The 23,049-nt window shown below is 40.8% G+C and overlaps 1 protein-coding gene and 1 long non-coding RNA gene across 4 annotated transcripts; one reads left to right on the forward strand and one right to left on the reverse strand.

Moving 5' to 3' along the window:
* Window positions 1–238: 238 nt before the first annotated feature.
* LOC129350088 (uncharacterized) lies at window positions 239–21,576 on the reverse strand. 3 transcript variants are annotated; one of them, XR_008603314.1, is made up of 5 exons: window positions 21,486–21,576; window positions 21,025–21,144; window positions 5,526–5,761; window positions 1,591–1,842; window positions 239–1,031 (listed from the first exon to the last, which is right to left on the reverse strand). It is a non-coding gene; the product is annotated as an uncharacterized LOC129350088 (long non-coding RNA). The 3 variants fall into 3 exon arrangements; XR_008603316.1 differs by lacking the exon at window positions 21,025–21,144 and having other exon boundaries at window positions 21,486–21,575; XR_008603315.1 differs by lacking the exons at window positions 21,025–21,144; window positions 21,486–21,576 and adding an exon at window positions 10,470–12,573.
* twist2 lies at window positions 12,593–19,557 on the forward strand. Its single transcript, XM_023292754.3, has 2 exons — window positions 12,593–13,319; window positions 15,591–19,557. Exon 1 carries the CDS (start codon window positions 12,792–12,794, stop codon window positions 13,284–13,286), a length of 495 nt encoding a protein of 164 aa, XP_023148522.1. The 5' UTR covers window positions 12,593–12,791; the 3' UTR covers window positions 13,287–13,319; window positions 15,591–19,557.
* Window positions 21,577–23,049: the final 1,473 nt, after the last annotated feature.

Here is a 23,049-nt window from a genome sequence, read left to right on the forward strand (position 1 = left end):
ACATTTCAGACTTTCCTCCGTGAATTCTGAGAAATAATTTACTATTTAATGACAGCTACACATCTTAACTCAGTCTCATTAAAACAGACTCTAATTCAGTGTCATCCATCCATATTAAAGTGCAGTTACCCAAAATGTTTGTTGCATGAGCTCCAACAAAACCTGTCCAGGTAGAAGGCCACTTTGACAAACAGGAAGTGGAAGATTCCAAGCAGATTTATAGAAGGGGGAACCAGACTGTACTAAGTGTGGTCGAGTATAGAGGGGTGCTTTGTGGGTTTTTAAGGCTGATAATGATTATTACTGAGACATTTGGAGTAGATATTCATTTGCAGTAAATGAAAGTATTTAAAATGTTGGAGTTAAACTTAGAAGAACACAAACTCTAACAGAAAACTTTGTTGATACGTTTTTGTTTTGTTTACAGATGTTAAGTTAAAGGAGTTTTATTCGTGACGTATAACCAATCAAATCACTCCAGAAGACAGAGCGACCACAGGTAGATAAAGGTTCAGAGCCAAAGTAGCGCCATTTTTAAATTTATTTATTACCGTAAATCAGTAAAAAATAAAATACTGATAATCAGTAAATCAGTCAGCCCACAATTACTACAATTCTACAGTGGATGTCTCTTTCCTTTGACTTGTTATTTGTACAATATATGATGTATATGATGGCGTTTTTTCATACCAAAGGCTATACTATGTTGTTTTCTAAGAGACATACGATGCTACTCTGTTTGTTCTGGCCCTGGGCTGCTGCACTCCTCCTCTGTTGTTTTCTGGATTGTACTCAGCTGCATGCCTTCGTCCACCCGGCCTCCGTTGACTCGTCCCGCCTGCCGTCTCTGGAGCTGAAGCTGGATTGGAACAGACCAAAGTACAGTCCAATCACGATGCCAGCTGCCTCTCAAAAGGCTCCTTCATCTGGCAGGTGGCGGCACTTCTTCTGAGGGGAAGCTGAGCTGACCCGGCAGAACTTTGGAGATGTGTTCCAGTGGTTGGTGGATGTGTGGGGAGATAGAGAGGGACCTTTGAATTGTTCAGAAAGGAAAACAGGGAACCCATTGGTAGTTTTAGTTTAGGGTGCTACTGTGGTGTGTTTTGGGGTTTTAAGAGGTGAACAGGAAGAGTTTTTTTTCGTATTGATTATCTTTTACTTTGTTCCTGGTTGGAATGCCCATCAATGTCAACATGAAGTTCACTTTTAGTTCTGTTTATTTATTTTTATTTTACTAAAACCCATTTGCTTTTAACCCCCTCACATGTTGTGTTGTTGTAAACTTACTCTTTCAAATAAATACTCGTCTAACCCTCTGGAAACCAGTGTTTGGACTGTTTTTATGTTGCTCCTCACCTACTTCAGACAGCCAGGACATAACAACGTTTTGTGGACTAAAGGCTATACTATAACGTATTTAGAGTGACGTGCTATAGTACGTCATTTGTTGGGCGACACGCTATATTATAGGCTTTTTTAATTGACATATTACTATGACGTTTTTTGTTTTAGTTTTTTTGTTGTTTTTTAGCAACATAAAAGAATTAGAACAGTTTTAAAAGTTACTATACTACTACCGTCGACACCCACCTCAGGGAGACGCTGCCTAAGATCTCAAGGCTGCTTGGTCGTGGTCTTTCTGGCACGTACTCTTCCAAGATGAGCCGGGAAGTTAAACACTGATGGAATGACACCAGGTCTAAGCCGACAAACCTGCCCAGCCCTGTCAAACTCACAGGTTTAAAATGATCACTGCAGAGCACCCACTCATCATTTGCAGCAAACCCCTCTCTCCACAGAGCTACTTCCCACTTCCTCCTCAGCCCATACTCTTTGGGAAACCTACATGGAGTAAAAAAAAGAAGACAGAGAATTAAATAAGTCTGTACACAATATATTTAAAAAGAAATCATGCTAATAAATTAAATACAAATAACCAAATTAGCCAATATAGTGGAGACCAGAGCTATTTAATTTGATAAGTATAACCTTGTTTAGTAACATTTCAATTATTTGAGAGCAGTCCTAAAGAACTGTCTGTAATCCCAATCATAAAATGGGTTTGGAGGAAGAACATAGATGGTAATCTGGATATATATGAATTAGGCTTTTTAACTACTATTAGTAGTATTGGTGGTAGTAATATGTGACTACTACTAGTAGTAGTGGTAGTACACTAACTGCTGCTGCTCATAGTGGCACTGCTACTACAACTTGTAATACTATTACAAATGCTGATACTATTTCTACAACTCGAACAGCTATTTATACTACTACTGCTGCTTGTACTTTTAGTATTACTACTACTGCTTGTACAACTATACTACAGCCACTATTAATCGTCTGGGTTGTCAAGCTGCTGGCTCGCGTTTGTGTTTTGCTAGTGGATAACTCGTTAGCTCTCATAGACTGGAAGCTCTCAACAAGATTTAATACTGAAAAAAGAGCCAAAAACTATTCTTACCTATGAGAAGTCATTCCAAGTTTCCTTGTCTCAATCTTACGATGCAGTGTGCAATTGTATGCAGCACAGTGAGACGGCATACTTGTTATTTCCTTTACCACCCCGTCTACATCAACTCAATGCACTGAAACTTTGCCTCCACTAGCTTAACCTCGGCAGGCACGCAGCTCAAAGAGGCGTGTCCTATCTACTGATTTATATCTATGGGTATGACTACCCACCCTGTACAGAAAGCCCCACCCAGAGCCATTTGATTGACAGCTCAGTCCACCAATTAAAAGCAAAAACTTTTGTCTTTGCTTTTACTTGGTGGACTGAGGAATGACAAAATGAAAAAAGCAAATGCAAAACGGAAAAGACTGATCAAATGGGAAAAATAAAAGGAAAAAAGCGAAAAGGGAAAAGCAAAGACAAAATTTTCCTTTTTATTTATTTATTTGTTTGTTTGTTTGTTTGTTTGTTTATTTACCTATTTATTTATTTATTTCTCTTTATATTTCCACATTTATTTATTTATTTTTTTTCTCTTTATATTTCCACATTTATTTATTTCTCTTTATATTTCCATATTTATTTATTTATATTTTATTGTGGCACTCCTGTGACTCCATAAATAACTACTACTAATAATAACTAAATCATTCATTAACTATAATAACTTCTCTTTCACACATTAAAAGTGTATAAATATGGCATTAAACCACAACAGAACAAGCTTTATCTGCTGATAAAGACCAACAGATGCACCTAAAAGCTAATAAACATATCTTACATGATGTCTTTCTTTTTGTTTATTTGCTCTTTTTGTTTTGTCAAATCATAAAAATGATCAATTTTTTTTTTATTCATGTATTTAATTATAAGATACAGAAATGCTCTTTTCCATGTCGCTTGACACTAGTATTTCCTAATGATCACAGCAGGATCTTCACCCACCAACAACAGAATACCATTCAGATGAGATATGATTCAGCCAAGTGGAAAATTCTCGGGGCCAGAATGAGTAAGATTCTCCCAGTCTGTTGACTGCATCAGCCCTCGTTTTTTGCATTGAGGTAGTTTATTGATTTAACATCCGGCAGACTTACACTGACAAACACTATGAGGCTGTTCTGCCATCAGCCAGCAGGTGTGTTTATCATGTTAGTGTAACTGTGGAGTCTGGGCCTCGCACTTGTATATATAATTAGTGCATCGCATCCTGTTGGAATAAATGTAGGGGTCTGGATAAGGGAAGATCTAAAACAGATCTGTCCAAAGGTCACAAATCAGTCAGAATCGAAAAGCTCGACATATTTGTGGTACATGTGTTAGATCTACAGTGAATTCTATAACTTTGTGGTTAAAATGTAGAGCAAAAATTCATATTAAAATTATTGAATCTGCTTACTTTAAGAAGAATTTAGGTATCTTTTGCATTGGAATAAATTACCATTCAAATATTTAAGGATCCCCTTCTGGTGAAAATAAAATTCTTCATCTTGTTAATATGTCCATATAGCATTTATTTATATGCTAGAATGCATATCATAAAAGAAATAAGCAGTCAATACCATGGCTAAGCATTTCCACTGTGAAACTGTAATGAAAACTCAAATTTAGACCTCTGGGGTGTCATTCGTGACAAACTCAATACTTCAAAACAAATCAATATGAAACCAAACCAATAATATCGACTTGCAGGGTGGGACTTTCTGTATCATTATTCTTCTTCACACTCGGTTTTCAATTTACACATATATGGTTGAATTATTCCAATATTACAAACTTTCATTATGTAGTATAGAATAGTTTTAAAATGTTTGAGCAGAGCTTTAGGTGAGCTGGTGTGCTCAAGCTGCAGTGAGGTGGGCGCCTTTTTAGTGCAACTTTGTTACACAGTGGTAAGTTTTTAGGAGTTTAATCAATGATCAGAAAATGACTTTAATATTATTATCTTCATTGAAAAACTGCTTTTCTTTCAAGAATAAGGTCTTTTTTAAGTGACTCCAAACTTTTGAACAGTAGTGTAGCTCCAGATTTTTGGTTAAATTTCTGCAATTCCACTGAAAAAAAATGTGTTCTTCTTGTCAAGACTAAATAAAATGAACGAGAAATTACATCTAAACTAGACAAGGCTGTTACTGAATTACTGTAGAAAATACGCTGATGATGTCACTTTGCTATTTCTACAGTATATTTTGCCCTACTGGCATCTGAAAACATCTGATCATTTCTTTTTTGGTCTAAACAAGCTGCATTGAAACATATGCAAGTTATAACAATATACAAACACTTCATACAGATATTGAACAGTTTAGGTGATGGGAAAACAAAAGTTTACAACAACCCAAAATACAAAAGCTGAAAGAATCTTAAAATACCAGAGTAAGCTGACTGTTACGGCCAGCGCCTCCTACCCCGGGTGTGCGTGTGTTAATGTAAATATTGTGGCTTATGCAAATAGGGCTGTGCGATCCCCACTCCCTGGATTGGACCGCGACGACGGAGGCGTGGCTGCGGCCGGGAGTCCCAGTGATTGGTGCGGCGCTTACCACCCTGTCCAACCGAAAACTGCCAACTCCTTTAAAAGAGTTGGCAGCCACGCCTCCGTCGTCGCGGTCCAATCCAGGGAGTGGGGATCGCACAGCCCTATTTGCATAAGCCACAATATTTACATTAACACACGCACACCCGGGGTAGGAGGCGCTGGCCGTAACACTGACACACAATGAATCTTTTACCGTTCATCACCGTTCAAGTAACTGATCTACAATTTGATTGTTTAGTGTCTTTTTTTAAAATCTAAATGCATATAGAGGACGTTTAACTGTTACAAATAGCCTGACACCTCCTAGAGGAGATGAAGCTTCTCGTTTTATCAACCAGTTTGAGGCATCTAAGGCCATATGGGTTATTCAGTAAAGCAGACTAGCTTAAGTAACTTGTAAAAAAAACAAACATCCGCCTCTCTCAAACTAAAATGCTGACTCCCCAGAGGCCTTGCACCCAGCACTCATCACCATGGTGACCCAGTGTGTTGGCACTTTAATAGCTGCGAAAGTCTAGTTAAATAGCTCACCTGCTTTTCTCATTACAGCTCCTCTTCACAAGACTGTGCTTTTAGCCTCAGAGCTAATAATTCAGATCAGAGTGTGTGAAGGAAAAATGCGGTGTCGTGTCCCAGGGGCCCGCACTCAAGGGCCCCGAGCAGTGGGAAGCCACACATTTGAAGCCTTCTCAGATGAGCACTGGAACATTCAATAATTTCCTCCTCGGATTAGAGCTGCAGCCCTCCTGGTGGCCAGAGCAAACACACTGTGTGAAGAGAAATAAACAGTGTCAGCTTTACAGGCTCTCTAAGGTGTTAGGGTGTGCACTAAAAGGAGTATCGGGGTTAGCACCGGAATGAACATGAAACAGTATAACTGTGCCGGTAAAGGCTCAAAAAGAGTATGAAGAAATGAATTATGAGGGCCACACAGAGAAGAAGATTTACAATCCTCGAGGACCAGCTAAGTCTCTAGCAGAGCTGGGGATGTTACTGGTGACACAGGTGACATTGGGACTGACAGTAGACTGTAAATGCCACCCCTGTGTTGACATCCGATGATCGTCACCCGGCTTGTCCCAGCCCAATCAGCAGAACAAACAGCACTATTGTTTGCCCAGCCCTCCTGCACTGCCTCCCCGAGACTGCCTGAGCTCAGTTTAGCTTCACTGTTAGCCTAGTCGGGCCACCTGGCTGTAACACATCGCACTGTGAACCTGGGCCTGCCATCATGCTAACCTTGGCACCAGGGTCACAAGTGCAGCCCTAATTACGCTACATTATTTGTGCAGGAGGCTGCCTCATCAGCACCCCAGTGCACAGCCTTTCTGTCATTTGTTCAGCAAATTTACTCTGACCCTATCAGCGCGAGCACCCGCCCCCCCTCCTGCTCGACCTGGTTAAAGTTCAGATTCTGGAAGTAGTACATGCATAATGAATATAATTGTGTTATAGCCAGCATAATTGCTCTGGCAACACTGTTTTGTGTAACTGTCAAGTCAATGAAGCGCATTCAAGTTGAGTGTGGTTGAATTCAGCGTTCGAGCCAAGAACGTTTTGCTGTTGGACAAAACCGATCAAATAAACAGCATATCCATCCGCACCCCCACCCCCAAACAACCAGTCCATTTGTGTATACATGTAGAAATATGTAGCTCGGGTGGCACAGCAGGTCATCCATTAATCAGAGGGGTTCAACAACTGCCCATGTTGAAGTGTTGTAGAGCTGCACACTGTAGCTTAAAATTCATCCCTGTCACTGTGTGTATATGGGGACAATGGCATTTGTGAAATTTATGTTATACAGCATAATGTATATTTATTTTCCAAGTTTCTTTTTGAAGTATTTCAACTTCATTTGTACCGACATTGTTTTGGAACCAAGGCACCTTACCTAACAGATACAGCATGCGCCTGAAAAGGAAACAGTACTGTATATCATGATTTCTTTTCTTCACGCACATCTCCCATAGGGCGGAAAACCTCGGAGAGCTGCACTTCAAAGCTCGGCTTGTCCACTGGACGGCCATAACTCTGCAGGGCAGCAGGGCAGAGTCAGGTATTGAGCGTACACGTTTTTTGGGGAGGGTGAGGAGGTGTATATGTACGGGTGTGTACGGGTGTGTAGGACGGGGGTTATTTTGCCCTATTTCCCCTTCCACCTCCAGATATCAAAGCAAACTCTCACAGTGAGGGTCTCTGGCATCCCAGGCCCCTTTCTGCACAGGAGACAAAGCATCGAGCGGCGAGTCTGCATCGTATTAAACAAAGCCTAAATGCTTCAAGCTGTTCCACACTCCCCAGTGAAACCTTTATGAAAGGGCCCCTAATGCGATTTCAGAAACACCTTGTCATCAGCCCCGGGGCAGAAGAATGGAGAAGTGTGGATGTATGAATGAATGGACTCTTGGCGTTGCTGAGAGTTGACTCTGTGAGTGCAGGTGCCCCCCTGGTTTTATAGCCCAATATGTACCTCTCACTGATATTCCTGATGTTTCTTTCACTGTAGAGGCCTCTGCTAAATACAGGCTCTGATTAGAAACAAAAGGCATGTTATTATTTCATAAAAAGTACAAGCTGTGCACTTTGGGACAGTGCATCTGACAAAGAACTTGACTAACACTTATTTTTAACTATTGTTGATCTGCTCTTATTTAAATTATTGTTTTTGTAAAGTTATGTACTTAAAGGATTTCTATAGTTATACATGCAGTTTAAGATGAAAGCAGTAATGCTTTCCGAGCATATTTTATTTCGACACTAAATTTGGATTTCCTCTGAGTCTGATGTGTAAGTTCTTATTCAGAGTTGACTTGTGAGTCACATTTTTCACAACTTACTGGAAAAGAGCTGCGCAATAAAACAGACATAGATGTTGTTTATCTCCAACTCTGGAAACCTATCCACTTCTTACTAAAGACCAGTTTTTAGTTAGAAATAGGAAGCAAAAAAAGTGTTTTTTTTCCCAAATGTATTTTCGTAGTCATCAATTTTCATCCTTCTTTTTCAATAGGTACCACCACACTTTGGGGGCCACTGAGCAAAGCAACTGCTGATGAAGTTATTATATATCCTCCCAACACATCAGAAAATCAATAGGTTTATATACTACCATTCAAAAGTTTGGGGTCACTTAGAAATGTACTTATTTTTAAAAGAAAAGCATTTTTTTTCCCAATGAAGATAACATTAAGCTAATCAGAAATTTAGGCTAGACATTGTTAATGTGGTAAATGACTATTCTAGCTGGAAACGACTGATTTTTAAGGAAATATCTACGTAGAGGTACAGAGGAACATTTCCAGCAACCATCACTCCTGTGTTCTAATGCTACATTGTGTTAGCTAATGGTATTGAAAGGTTAATAGATGATTAGAAAACACTTGTGCAATTGTGTTAGCACATGAATAAAAGTGTGGGTTTTCATGGAAAACATGAAATTGCCTGGGTGACCCCAAACTTTTGAACAGTAGTTTATACTTTATTACTCCGCCAAGGAACGTGGAGGAGTTAAGTGACGATCGATGTGCGTTTGTATGTCCGTCTGTTATTCCGTCTGTGTGCAGCATTACTCAAAAACGGACAAATGGATTTGGATGAAATTTTCAGGGAAGGACAGAAATGACACAAGGACCAAGTGATTAGATTTTGGCCATGATGCAGCTTATAGTCTGGATCCATGGATAAAGATTTCTGCATCATGGCTAGATAGCGTCATGGTGTCACTGTAACTATGACAACAAGTGAACACTACGTCAGCTGCCTGCTGATGATCACATGATTGAGATCCTACTACAGATCGACTGTTGCGGACTTATCAGAACTTACTGGTCCAACATTATATAGGAACAACTTATTAAATTGTGGGGGTGTTTCTGAGTCCCATCAATCTGAGTCCCGCATGACATATTTAAGTCATGTGATTCGGTATCTGTACGTAATGTACACATGCATAGCACACGCCTGTGCTCAGCGCAAGGTCATTTTGTTTGTGGGTACGTATTAAATGGGTACATTCTATGGTGCTGTGATTTCTGATCATCAATAACTATTAAACACATGCTGCATTTCTGACGATGCCATATGGAGGAAGGAACATTCCTTGGCGGAGTACTGCGCTCTCTGAATGCTTTGCTTGTTATAAAGTAACAGTAAAGTTAAATCTTCTGCTTTTCAGAATTTTGAACTCTGTTACTTTGTATTTACAAAAACAAATCATCACTATGATTTTTGCAGTCCTTATCATCAGCTGATCTTTTCCCAGGTTACACTGCACAGTTGTGTAGTAGTGCAAATATGTAAATGGTTGCTCTAATGGAAACGGTGGGGCTACAAGTAGCTTTAAAAGTCATTGTGCTGCTGGTAATAGACTCAGTATTCTATGCAATGAAAACCAGCTGGGCCTTTCGTCTGCTGAACATCTTTGGTTCATCTTGAATCACTTTCTGACACACACACATGCAGATACACACACATACAAATGCATAAGAAAACTCACATGTATAGACATTGATGCACATAATAATCAGGTGATAATGTCGTCTGTACATGAGTTTAAAACACATATACACACACATATGTAGACACATGCACATGCTTGCACACGGGCCGCAGCTTTAGTTCTTCGAGCCAAGATCATTCAGGGTGAGCCTCGCCAGTGTTTAGGGATAGTGGGGTGGTGGTAAAGTCAAAGGTAACCAATCCTGGCAGGCACATGGATAGTAAAATTCCACTCATCACAGCCTTTAACAACTCATCTCTTCCATAAGTTCCGTCACACATCTGTAACCCTCCATGTCAGATCAAAGCTTTTTTGAATCATCACACATCCGTACATTTGGCCTCTTTTCTCCCTTTTTGTCCCTTCCTTTCGTTCTTTTTCCTCTGAACCTGTTTTTTGTCTCTCAACACCTCTCAGTTTCACTTTTTGACTCGAGACCAGTCGTTCCTATTTATGAGGCGGATTTTGCAGCGCATGCAACGAGGCTGTGTTTTTGCTGATGCGACAGCAGAGAGAGGATCTGAGCCCATCAAGGCCGTGCCCTCCACCCATGTGGAGCTGGTTTCAAAGGTGTCAGACTAGACAGAGCTACGTCATCCTGCTCTGCTGAATTACGGCCCCAGCTCATCTTTGATCTGAGAGGCAGGTCATCCCTCTCTCCCCCGTCTGTCTCACTTCATTTTGCCATGTATGCCTCTCTTTTTATCTTCCATCTTTTCTCTCTGGGGGTTCTTCCAACCGTCAAAAGGACCAAGAATCCCTCTTAACTCCAATGAACACTGGGTGAGATGCACATGAATCATTTACCGACATCAGCAGAGGATTAGCGAGTTTTTATGGATATTACAGTCAGGATTTCCACATCAAAACATTACACAGATTTTGCTGAGATACGCGAATAATCAGTTCAGCAAAATAATTTCATAGCTGATTAAGGATACTGTATCTGTTGCTTTCTTTTTTTGACTACTTACCATTGCCCGGAGCACGTACAGTGGATGGAAAAGTGCAGGAGAGGGGCCCCCTTCTTGCTCTTGTTCATCTTGTGAAGTGTGCATGTGAAGCCAACCTCACAGACGCTGCACAGGATCAGTCTCTACTCTGCAAGTCACAACTTTCTCCCCTGGGCATGGAGGCCTCCTGCAGCTGGGCCAGGGAGCCAAAGGTCAGGGGTCATAATCAGGGAAAGTGTGTGAGTGTGATCATCCTTCAAGTGCATGCTCCTTCCTTCATGCCATGCGCTTGCACATATTCACTTTTGCATTACTGTCGTATTTGCATGTGTGAAACATTACATAAAGAGGCTGTATGAAGTGGACCAGTAAAATGTAACCACACTTCGACCTATGCTGAGGCCGGCCACAATGTGAATTAAGAGCTCTGGCACTGTGTAAAAGTAGTGTGACAGCAACTATTACCAGTGGAGCCCGAAACACAAAGCAGACTGGAAGTTTCCTTTAGGCCGAAGGAGTCGGTACCAAGCAAGTCCTCCTGGGTTTAAACAATGCTGAGCAACTTTCAGGAGGTACTGGGTTCCACCCCATTTACAGCAGCCAGTCTCCCTGGACATGTAGAACACAAACTGGAGAACACGAATATTTAAGATACTGCAATTGGATTATTTTCAGATACTTTTCTTGTACTGGATTGTATGCTACAGTGTAAATTAACAAAATTGCTTTGTAATGCCATGTAATGATTCACTACAATTTGATTAATGACGGATTCACTTTAACAGTTAAAGCCTTGTTTCCTTGATAAGTTCAGGAACATCAAATTACATTAAAGTAGGCTTAATTACTAAAAAATATACCCCCTAATTCATCAATCTTCATTAGGAAGTCTTGCCTTATTTTCATTTTAATATTATTCTATTACTATAAAACAAGAATTCAAAAAAAGTCACAATAAATCATGTCTATCCTGATGTCGGGGGAATTACATCGGATTCAAGTTGAAGATATGTCTTGTAAACTCATTCCATCACATTGATATATTTCTTCTTTTATTGTTTCTTTTTGAATTAAAAAAGTTAAACAAATATTTAAATGATATGTTTGCGGTTTATTGGAGCAGAAGTGCGCTGGCTATAGTCAAAAACCCACAACAATATAGAGCCACAGATCTCTCCAGAGGTCAGTCAGCTGATTTGGACAAACTTCGCGTTCTGGCAGCGGATAAATTCAGCTCCATAATATGAGCCACCTGTGCGCCGCTCTGCGTAGAGAAAACATGACATGACAGATGAAGAGGTGGACCGCTGACAAAACGCACGGAGGAGAAGGTCCACTGGAGGTATCCGCAGAAACCGGAGAGCTCGCTGGTTAGTTTAAGCCTCTTTCCTGTTTGACTTCCACATTATAAGAACTGTGAGAGAGTGCGGACTTGATTCGATTAGAGATCAAGCAGATAGATTTCCTTTCAGTCCGGAGAAGTTGTGCGTAAATCGACCTCAACGGTGCGCAGACTTTACACTGCAGTTAAACATGGAGGGTTTGTGTGGATGTAAAAAGGCCTCACAGTGACTCAGTGAAGCTTTAACTCTCCAAGAACAAATAGTTTTTATACAGCAGTTAATTCGATTGTTTATTGAGCCGTAGGACTCGCGGTGACTTTAATTCAAACCCAAAAATATTCGGAGACGTTTGTAGATTGAATTAGAAAAGAAAGTGTTTAAAAATATAAAATTAGTAAATGTGAATTTGAGATTTAAACTATTTATTAATCATTATAACAAGTATTTCCTATTAATGCAAGTTTTAAAATAAATGCGCAATGTAACATATGTGATGTAATAAATTCATTAATAATTTCATTAATTCGATTTCAGTAAAAATAAATAAATAAAAATTAAAAAGTGTAATTTCTTGTCATATGAAGAAATGGTTCGTTTGATGGACTGACCAAAGTGTCCGTTGCTTTCTGACAGTAAATAAGTGGCTTGTTTCAGTCATCTCAGATCCACCAAACCCTGCCTGGTCCCTCCTGCTTATTAGAGCACCGAGACGCACTCTGGCTCCCCCTCCGCCCTCCAAACCCCTCCCCTTCCACTCTCAAAACTATTTAGCATCTGAAACCGGGATAAAGTTTCCAAAAAAATTGAAGGAAAAAACTTCCAGCGAGAGGAGAAGCGTGCCAGCGGCCAGTTTGAACCCGGTTTCTTCCCAAAAGCGCACAGAGAGACGTCTTGACACAGTTCCCCTCATCTTTGCGGATACCTACACATTTCTGTAACCACGGCTTCAAAGGTGGACAGCGTTTTTTCCTCTCTATCCCTGCATTTCTTCAAGAAAGAAATGGAAGAGGGCTCCAGTTCTCCGGTCTCCCCTGTGGATAGTCTGGTGACCAGCGAGGAGGAGCTGGACAGGCAGCAGAAGCGCTTCGCGAGGAAGAGGAGACACAGTAAAAAGTCCAGCGAGGACAGCAGCGGCAGCAGCCCGGGGCCGGTGAAGCGGGGCAAGAAGCCGAGTCCGAGCAGCACTCAGTCGTACGAGGAGCTGCAGAACCAGCGGGTCCTGGCCAACGTCCGGGAGAGGCAACGGACTCAGTCTCTGAACGAGGCCTTTGCGTCTTTACGCAAAATTATCCCCACTCTGCCGTCGGACAAACTCAGCAAGATACAGACGCTGAAGCTGGCCTCCAGATACATAGATTTTCTCTGCCAGGTGCTGCAGAGCGACGAGATGGACAACAAGATGTCCAGCTGCAGCTACGTAGCGCACGAAAGACTCAGTTACGCGTTCTCCGTGTGGAGGATGGAGGGCGCCTGGTCAATGTCAGCATCTCACTAGCACCCAGAGAACTTCCCTCACAATGCCAAAGCGGTGGGTACCACGACCTGAAGCAGAGAAAATACACTATTATGTATATTTAAAGCAGATATAATAGAAGAAACTGATTTTTATTAATGACTGGGACGGTGGTGAATAAATAGAGACACTCACTGATACAAAACACAAGTAATTATTTGCCTAATGTTGGAGTCTGACATTTTACAGATTATAAACTCTATGTGAATTTTCGTCACAAATTCATGCACTTTTTGACATTAAATTCGTGCAAACTGTGACAAGTAGTGTGAGGTGGTGATTTGGCCACGTGTTTTGGATTTGGAGGAACGTTGTGGCCAGATGTTGAGGTGATTACCAAAACGTTCCCGTGCATCAGCTGTGCACAAAAATCCAGTAAGTTCACGCGCCCTGAGCTGTGCAGTTGTGAGGCAGATTTCACGCTGAGGCCTCAGCATCTTGTCAGCGCCTCGCCTGCGCGTCTGCATCTGGATGCTGCTGTGCGCGGAGCTCCCGGTAACAACTGATCCGTCACGTTACTGGTGGATTCCTTTAGGATCCAGTCAAGCAAAAAGTGCGGCTCGGGATGTGGAAGACAGAACACTGCGTTTATTTTGAGAAAGGGATCAGGCGGAGGGAAGTAGGCGGATTAATACAAATAATAGTTTTGGAAGTCTTTCACATGCCAGGCAGGAAGAATATGCCTCCTCTGGTTCTTTCTGCTCTATTTTCGACTATTAAATTAGCCAGTTGTGACTTTTGCAGTTAATCCTCGTTCAGTCGCTCTCAGTGTGTTTCATAATGACTCGGGTGAAATTGACTGGGCAGGACCGAAGCGCAGCTGTAGTGCCACCACGGGTAATTTATATCCACAATAGAGAGCTTTCCTGTGTGCAGACCGCAGGAATGGGCAGCTCGGCTGGACATGAAAGTTCAATCCAGTGCAAGACAATAAAAACACAGGCCCGTATTAACAGGCAGGCAGGATTTGGTCACGTTATTTTGCAGATTTGCAGCTTGGTTTGCGCACATTTGGAGAGCTGCCTGGAGCCAAAAAGTAAACACGTTATCACAACGGACCTGTTCTACTTTTACTTTTCAGTGGTATTTTTGGAGGAACTCATTTTTATCACCAAATATGAAAGAGGAGGAAGCAGTACACACGAGGAACGACCGTTTTGTTTTGTTTTAGTTCATTTTGCGCTTCACTGAAATATTTGGCAGATGCTCTAATTGAACTGAGGCGCAAAATAATGACAATTAAAGAAAATAAAGGTGCACACGGTGCCATGTGAGCTGTTTATTTAAGGTTGCTTCTCATTAGAAGGTCTGAGTGAAGCTCTCCAGTGTTAGAGCACCAAGTAACTGACACTAAATAACACTTTTCAGTTAAAATAACCAGAATCGGGGTGTGTTTAGCTCTCGTGGCCCTGACATGTAGTTAGCAGACCGCCCAGTCCTAACTGCTCATCAGCGGCCCTTTGTTGTCTTATAAACCAATCCTGGGGCCGCGGGGAGAGGAATAAGCTTCACTACAGTGATTTTTGTAAGCACAGTCAATTGGAAGGTGGAATTTTTCGGAGTGTAATTGGCCTTCATGAAATGTAAAAAAAACAAAACAAAACAGAACTGAGATGTGCACAGAGCTGCTTGGAGGCTGCTCACATGGCCTTTAAGATTTTTCAACAGTTTCATTTCTTTATTTCTCAACCTAAGTGACACACAAGGACGTTTTGTTTAATATGAAAACACTATTATTTATTTTATTTTTTTCGCATGGAATAAAATTGGAAAACTGGAAATCTATTTTCACATGGGGGTATTAGGGTATTCATAAGTAGGCTAAATAAAAGGCCTCTCCAAATAAACCTTCAAAATCGTGACCTGAGTGAACGTCGTGATGTATTTCAGTAATAACTCGGGGTTTAATGCTGCTCAGAGGAATTGGACTGTATTATTTTAGGCTTGTCCTGTAATCCGCTGCGAAATGAAAACGCGTGAATTTACTCAGGTGCTTCAAACTAAAGGCCAGAACAAAACGGTGTTTTTCTGTATTTCGCTGCAGCTGCAGGATCCAAACACAAAACGTTCGTGCTTTTCTGCTTCCATGTGGTTTTACTCAGCTCAGTGGCTAATAATTGATTCATTAATGACTTCCCACATGCTTAGTGCGCCAGTAAGTGTTTAAAAAACATCGCATGTGCTCCCTAGAAATAAGCCTGAATCAATAACCTGTGCGTTTCTGTGCGTATTTACGCACGATCAATAACATTTCCATAACATTGTTTCTCTTTGTTCCCATCACAGACTGTTTACTTCTACAAAGTATGAAGACCAAAGGGATTATTGAAGAACCCATCGACCTCAAAGGCATGGCAGAGACGTAATGTGACCCACAACTACAAACTCTTGGGGAGTGTGTGTGGATTCTTCACACTGCTTCTGACTGTCTGGAGCTGTTTGTGGCAGAGAAAAGGGAAAAACACACCCAGAGTCCTGCAAGAGGCCAAAAGATTCACGGCCTGTATTTCACCAAAGCCATTCTTTAATTGTTTTAGAAGGAAATCTATTTTGTTTTTCAAAGACTTTAAACCAAAGTATAAATATATATAAATGAATGCATATTGTACATACTTGTGTAAGTGCGCCTATAGCCTGTAAAGGGACCAATGCAATTTAGAGTCTTTCGCTGCATGGATTTATTTCACCGATTTCTTTAGCGAGTCTCCAGCCAAACTCCGTCCAATGTACATTTTTTTTTTGTTTTGCTTATTTATTAAAACACGTATTTTTGAACGAAATTTGCTTCTTTTTTTTAAAATTGGGATGTAGATTTTGAGCTTTAGCTGGTTGCTTTCCAATAAGATAAAGAAATAAAAATAAGTTAATTATTCAGAGCAAACTAAAAGAAATGCCTCTTGTTTGCCTGATTTTTTCCCCCTCTCTTGGGTGTGAGAAGTTACCCTTTTTACTCTCCCCCTGCTCTTGTTATGGAAAGAAAACTTAAAGGAAAAAAAACAGACCGTAAAAAAATACAGCTTCATTAACAGTGGAGGAAATTCAGGGCAGTTTGTGCCCTTAAATATTTCAGATGGTGATGCCTTTGGGCTCTTTAACGAGCAGGGAGCCCCAACAGCCCAGATAAGGACAATAACTCTGCAGCTTGAAAAAACACACAAGACCCCAACTATATAGACGACTAAAGGAATTCCTTTGAATCTCTCCCGCTTTCTCTTAATGCATTAAAACTGTTTACATCTCGTTTTCCCAGACGTGGTTAGATGCAATCTAAACACTAAAAGGAGCTCATTGTTAGCAGGACTGCTGGTGTAAATGGGAAGCTGACTCTCTCTCTCTCTGTGGCCCTGCTGCTGAAATCCTCACTTTAAATAATATTTTAACCATCAGAAAAAAACAAGCACCAGCCTCTGATTTGAAATATACTAGTCCTACATTGCATTTTAAAGCTGGATAAAAGCCAGGCCACGCTTTGAAGTGACTGTTTCCCAGGTGGAAAACTGTAAAAGCTTCCAGTATTTATACGCACAAATTATCCAGGACTTAATGAAGGCCTTGTAATGAATGACTCTTGTTTTCTACACCTCTAGGAATATTTTAGCACTGCTCTGTCTGATTTTTCTAATGGCTTGTGAATGCGGTCTGAATGGGGAAACACCTGCAACCACTGTGGCTTCACTCTCCTGCTGCTTTGTGAACATGCTGATGCTCCAAACTCATATTATCCAGCCTTTTATTAAAGATGGCACCTAAACAAACGGAGGAGTTTATTTCCAAATGATCTCAGTGAGGATCATTTCCTTTTCTGTTTTGTCAAAGTAGAATCACTTATGTTCATTTCAAGGTATTTTGAAACTGATGATTTATCTGAGCGTGCTGTGACGCTGTGATCTCTGTGACTAATTCTAATCTTGCTGCTCCAGGACTGACATGACTCTCCCTGTGTGAAGCCTCAGGATAAAGCCCTTGTAAAATGTGGGTGAATTTGCAAATCCGCAGAGCAGTGCAAACAGGGTCATGACAACACAACTGACTGAAAAATCTGTTTTCCTGTGCAATCGGAAGCAAATCTTCCTGTAATCACAAGTTGAGTAATTTCTAGCAAACAATTCAGGCCAAATCCTTTCTATAATCTTTCTCAATAACTTGTTAAAGGTGAACAGCTGCCACAGTGTGCAGTCACTTTTGGCATGGTGGTCTTGGATGCTGTTGGGCAGCGCTTCCTACCAAGGCCGGCTTATCCATAGGAGCCCGTTTGATACCTGCTCATTATCCCGGGCCCTCACAGCTGAGCAGCACAGAATCACCCGGGGCCACTGCTCCAGTGGTGCGAGAGATCCAGATGTTTCCCGTAAAGTCAGATGGAAAAAGCTACAAAACTTTAATTTGCAGTAAAACGGGAATAAAGTAAAGGTTTACACTCTGTGTGCCTCAAACGGTATTCTGTGTTCGTCTGGTTCAGTAAAAGAAAAAAAAAATCCAAAGGTTAACCTTATAGCACTTTGGAGGCTGATGTTGGCTCGACTGAACTTCCCCAAATGCAGTGCAGTGCAGTGCAGTGCAGTTTGTGCGTGTGCTGGCAAAGCTGAAAGTCAGCTGTGTCGACTGCCACCACGACAATACACAAAGCCTTAGTCAGACTTCAAATATGCTGCAAGTGTTGATCTTTCTCTCCTTCTCCAACTGTGTGTTGTGGAGGAGCACTTTATCAAGTAACCGTTCAAACTGATGGAATCAGCGATTAAGAAGGATTTTGTTATGAAACCTGACCACAGTTTGGCATTCAGCTTTCGTAGCTGTTTGTTGTTCTGTACTACATGCACAAGTTAGCCTTCTTACAGGAAATAACAGGTTTTATAACCACAGAATAGAAATCAAAATAAAGACAAGGCAAGATTGCAACCAAGAATGTGACTGGATTAAAACATGTTATAATTGTTATAAATGTTTTTTTCAGCTGCAGTTTTTTGACTGTCATTATTTTCTCTCTATACACTATCATTCAAAAGTTTGGGGCCACTTAGAAATGTCCTTATTTTTGAAAGAAAATCTTTTTTTTTCCAATGAAGATGACATCAAATTAATCAGAAATACAGCCTAGACATTGTTAATGTGGTAAATGACTATTTCAGCTGGAAACAGCTGATTTTTAATGGAATATCTACATAGAGGTACAGAGGAACATTTCCAGCAACCATCACTCCTGTGTTCTAATGCTACATTGTGCTAGCTAATGGTGTTGAAAGGCTAATTGATGATTAGAAAACCCTTTTGCGATTATGTTAGAAAATGAATAAAAGTGTGAGTTTTCATGAAAAACATGAAATTGTCTGGGTGACCTCAAACTTTTGAACGTTAGTGTATATTTTTTAGTCATTACATAATTGTTGAGACAGTAAAAGACACTTAGGTAACTTAAATCTTTGCACTTGCTGTTGCACTGAATGGAACTAAGAGAAATACTTTATCTGCCTTAATACAGGAATCCAAAGCTGTGTGCAGACGATGGATATCTAAAGTTAGGGAACAATAAATCCTGGTGCATTCGATAAATGGAGTAAAGCTCAAACAGAGAGGACAAAGTGTGTGATGCGTCTGAGTGCTGTACAACCTGGTGGAGTGTCAGCTGTTGAAGCTTCCCTGGTAAAAACGGAATTAGCAAAAGTTCTGGCTTTGGTCTTTCCTTCATTCCACCATTTAATACTTCGATCCTACACAGAGGAACCTGCTTGCAATATTGACAGTTTTCAGGATGGTGTTTTGTTTTCCTTGAGGAGTTTTGAAGTTCCTAAAACCATCTTATCCTTCACTGACCGACAGAATCAGTTACATCCAACGCTGCGTTAAATCTATTAGTATATGATTACACTGAAGTGTGAAGGTTCAAAATATACTAATTGATGAAAACTGAAATCAATGACTTCCTTTTCTCAGTCTGTCTTGAGAAAATGATGACCTACAGTGTCAAACCTGAACAACTTTGGCATAACGTAACAGTATCAAAATGCTGCACGTCCTCAGAATGCCACATTGACGGTGGAGACTATCTTCCTTATACCTGGTTAAGTATCCTGAAATAAACTCCTTGACCTTTGTCTTTTGCTGATGTCACTGACCCTTTGAAAAGTGTGGACATGAAGTGCCCAAATCTGCATCTATATCTTTCTCTTCGTCCAAAGAAAAGTCTAGTATTTCTTCCTTTTTCCAATGCTTTGAAGTGTCTTTAAAAATTGAAATAAAATCAATGAACATGTCATCCTCTCATCTCCGAACTCGCTTTACTGCATGGCTCTTCGGGGGTTTCTAGTGGACTCAGGAAAACGGTGGGTGTGGAACTGGACTGGAGGATATAGTTGTAAAAAGCAGTCCTGCAAGGCCAATAGTGTCCTGCGGAGCATGAGTGCATGAAAGAGAGTGATGATTTTTCCCTTTGTGTGTGACACAGATAACACATCTGTGCTGCAGCTCAGAAAACACCTTTCAAATCTGATTTGCGACAGTCTAATAAACTATTCGATGCTGTTGCCACGTGAATGAAGTCTGACCTGTCGTGTTGTTTTCATATCTCTCTGTATGGGATTACTGTCATTATATAAACAGGGAAGACAATCACTCAGAGTCCTGGAAAGCAGAGAGAGCAAGGCTGTGAAATAAATGAATGTTTGGGCAGATGCTTTGCTCGAATCCTCTGTGGACTATTACGTGCAATTTAGGTGTCTTCAATGACAGACTGTCAAAACATGAAGTCATTTGTTGTTCATTTGATATGTGTTATACTGACTGACATTACGTATGAGTGTTCCAAATGATTGTGATCAGTAAATAAATAAAAAGTCATTGCCAAGCGCTGTTGAACTGGCAATTTGAATACAGCCTTTAGCTTGGCACTGCGTTACTCTCTGTGTCTGTTTTTTATGTATGACTTGGCACTGAGCCTCAGAGCATATCTTTTCTTCTGGCATTGTCTACAGTCCATCTGGCCTCATCTTCTACACACACACTCTCATGCATAAAGTGTAAACCAACTGCTGTGCACGATAACAGCATCATATAAACTACATCGTTCATCTGTTACATTCCTGAACAAATCAGACTTCAACAACCAACAACAATCTGCTTTGAAAAGGAAGCAGATATAAGTTTTTTTTTCTGTATTGGCATATCTGCTTCTTTTTCAAAAATCTGACTCAAAGGGGTATAGATGTCATCCATCCCATCCATTATCTCAATCAATCAAATGCCATGCCATTCTCTCTAGCTAATCCGATCTTTTGCTCTCTGAATTGTGACTGTTGTTCTTTCCATGTGTAGCCATGATGTCAGTCCGTCTATCATTTTCATTCTCTGTCTGCCTCGTCCTCTCTTCCCATTAATTTTTCCAATTGTGACAATATATTCCAGGGTCTCTTTCCTTATCATGTGTCCATCCATTATTGATATACCCGCGACCCTAATGAGAATTAGAGTATTATTAGTATTAGTGTATAGATAGATCCATTATCTATACACCTTCTAATACTCATTAGTGTCACGGGGGGACTGGAGTCTATCCCAGCTGACTTAAAATAATATTAATAACTTTATTTGTATAGCACCTATCAGAAGAACATTCACAAAGTGCTTTGACAGGTAGAACATAGAGATAAAAGAGAAATAAAAGAGAACTTTACAGGAAGGTGAGTCTATAAAAGTAGGTTTTAAGAAGTGATTTAAAAGAACGTACTGATTCGGTGAGCCTTATCTCCTTAGGCAGATCATTCCAAAGCTGAGGGGCCCTGATGGAGAAGGCCCGGTCACCCTCGACTTTGGAGCAACTAGGAGGGACCCACCCAAGGATCTAAGGCTGCGTGAGGGGACGTATGGGGTTAGCATGACTTAGGGTGAAGGCAGAGGACAACCTGGACAGGTCACCAGTCTATCACAGAGCTACATATAGAGACAAACAGTCACACTCACGGACATTTTAGAATTACCAGTTAACATCAGCATGTTTTTGGACTGTGGGAGGAACTGGAGCACCCAGAGAAAACCCATGCATGCACAAGGAGACCATGCAAACTCTATGCAGAAAGATCCTGGGATGGCTGGGATGCGAACCGGGGATCTTCTAGCTGCAATGTGAAAGCGCTAACCACCAAGCCACTGTGCAGCCCGGTATAGATGACAACAAGCAAAAATACTTACTGCTACAGTTTTGCAAACTGGTTCAGATGGAGGGCAGCTGGAACATGACATCTCAACAAGGAAGCTCTTTCAAGGTTTCATTGTTCGCTGGAGTCACAAACAAACAAATAAACAAAACCCATTAACAGTAATCTTTGCATTCATCTTTCACATGCATACTGAATTTATATTTCCCTGTGAGTGAGCAGGGTCACACATTAACAGATCACTGCTTTCATCACTGTCACAGATAAAGCACAAATTTATGATGAATTGATCATTTGCCTCCACCGTGGCTGTGAGCCAATCATAAAGCTGAGTCTGGAGGAGGTACAGACACATCCCAGGACACACCACATTCATTTCTCTTTCCTTCCTTATTTGCATTCAACAGCCAGTAACTGCTCCAGCATCCTCCTCAGCTTCAGCTGTGAAACTTGATTTGTGTCCAGGCAGGAGAAGAGGGCTGGGTTTTTGGGGTAAAATGCCAACATGGCCCTCCTCCTTTACTGTTCATTAACACTGGTGATGACTGCAGAGCTCAGCAGAGAGAGGGTCGGTTTTCACTTCACTCATGATAGGTGGAGAAAAAAAATGTGTAAAATATTTGCTCAGGGTGCATATTTCAAGCCAAAGTGGAATTATTTACTCAATGCAGCATGTAAGTCTGACAAGGACTGTTTCTGTTACTTCCTGTCATAGTGGGAATGACAGAGATGGCACAGATACCACTAGGTATGTTAAGTAGGAGGACATGTATTGTTTGAACATGGCCTGCCTCAGTGATTCAAGCTGTCTGATGAAGACCCCCTAGTGGCAGGACTTGAAACAAGCAGCATTCAAACAACGACTTTCATGAGCCTGACAGCTGAGCTGTGTCTGCAGATGTGATGCATTTATCAATACACATGGTGGGATGTGGAAAAAATGTTGAGTAACAACTATGTTGACCTTATGTCTCCTCTATGGTTAGTCATTCTCTATTCAACGCTACAAATACACAGTTAACTGTCAAATTACTCCTATCCATGGACAATTTTGATTTAGTGAATTTCTATCTGACCAACAGGTTTGTCATGGATAGAAATCACATGAATAAGTCACAAAAGACAGCAAGACATCGTGTAAGAGAAGTTGATGATGAATTTCAACTATTTCTTTGTTCTTTTATATTTTATTAAAATGTCATTTCCAAAATGATTCACCCCTAATTGTTAATTCTTTCTTGTCAAAGATAAAGCCTTTCTTTTCCATTCCAACAATCAAGCAATTGTTATAATTACTAACAAGCTTTCTGCATGTCTCCACTGGGGTTTTGGACCACTCCTCTGTTGTTACAGTCCTCCAGGTCTTTGGGGTGGAAATACCTTGCTGCCATCATGTTGGTCTTCAGCTCTCTTTCATAGATTCCTAGTGGGATTCAGGTCTGGACTCTGGCTGGGCTCCTCCAAAATGTTGATTTTGTTTTCCGTAAATCATTTCTTAAACACGTAGGCGATATGCTTCAGATCATTGTCAGCCCAGTGCTGCTCAAGACCAAGTTTTTTTTTCTGCAGACTGCCCGAGATTTTTCTCTAGAATCTTA

This window comes from Amphiprion ocellaris, chromosome 11, assembly GCF_022539595.1.
Source record: "Amphiprion ocellaris isolate individual 3 ecotype Okinawa chromosome 11, ASM2253959v1, whole genome shotgun sequence".
In the NCBI taxonomy this organism is placed as follows: domain Eukaryota; kingdom Metazoa; phylum Chordata; class Actinopteri; family Pomacentridae; genus Amphiprion; species Amphiprion ocellaris.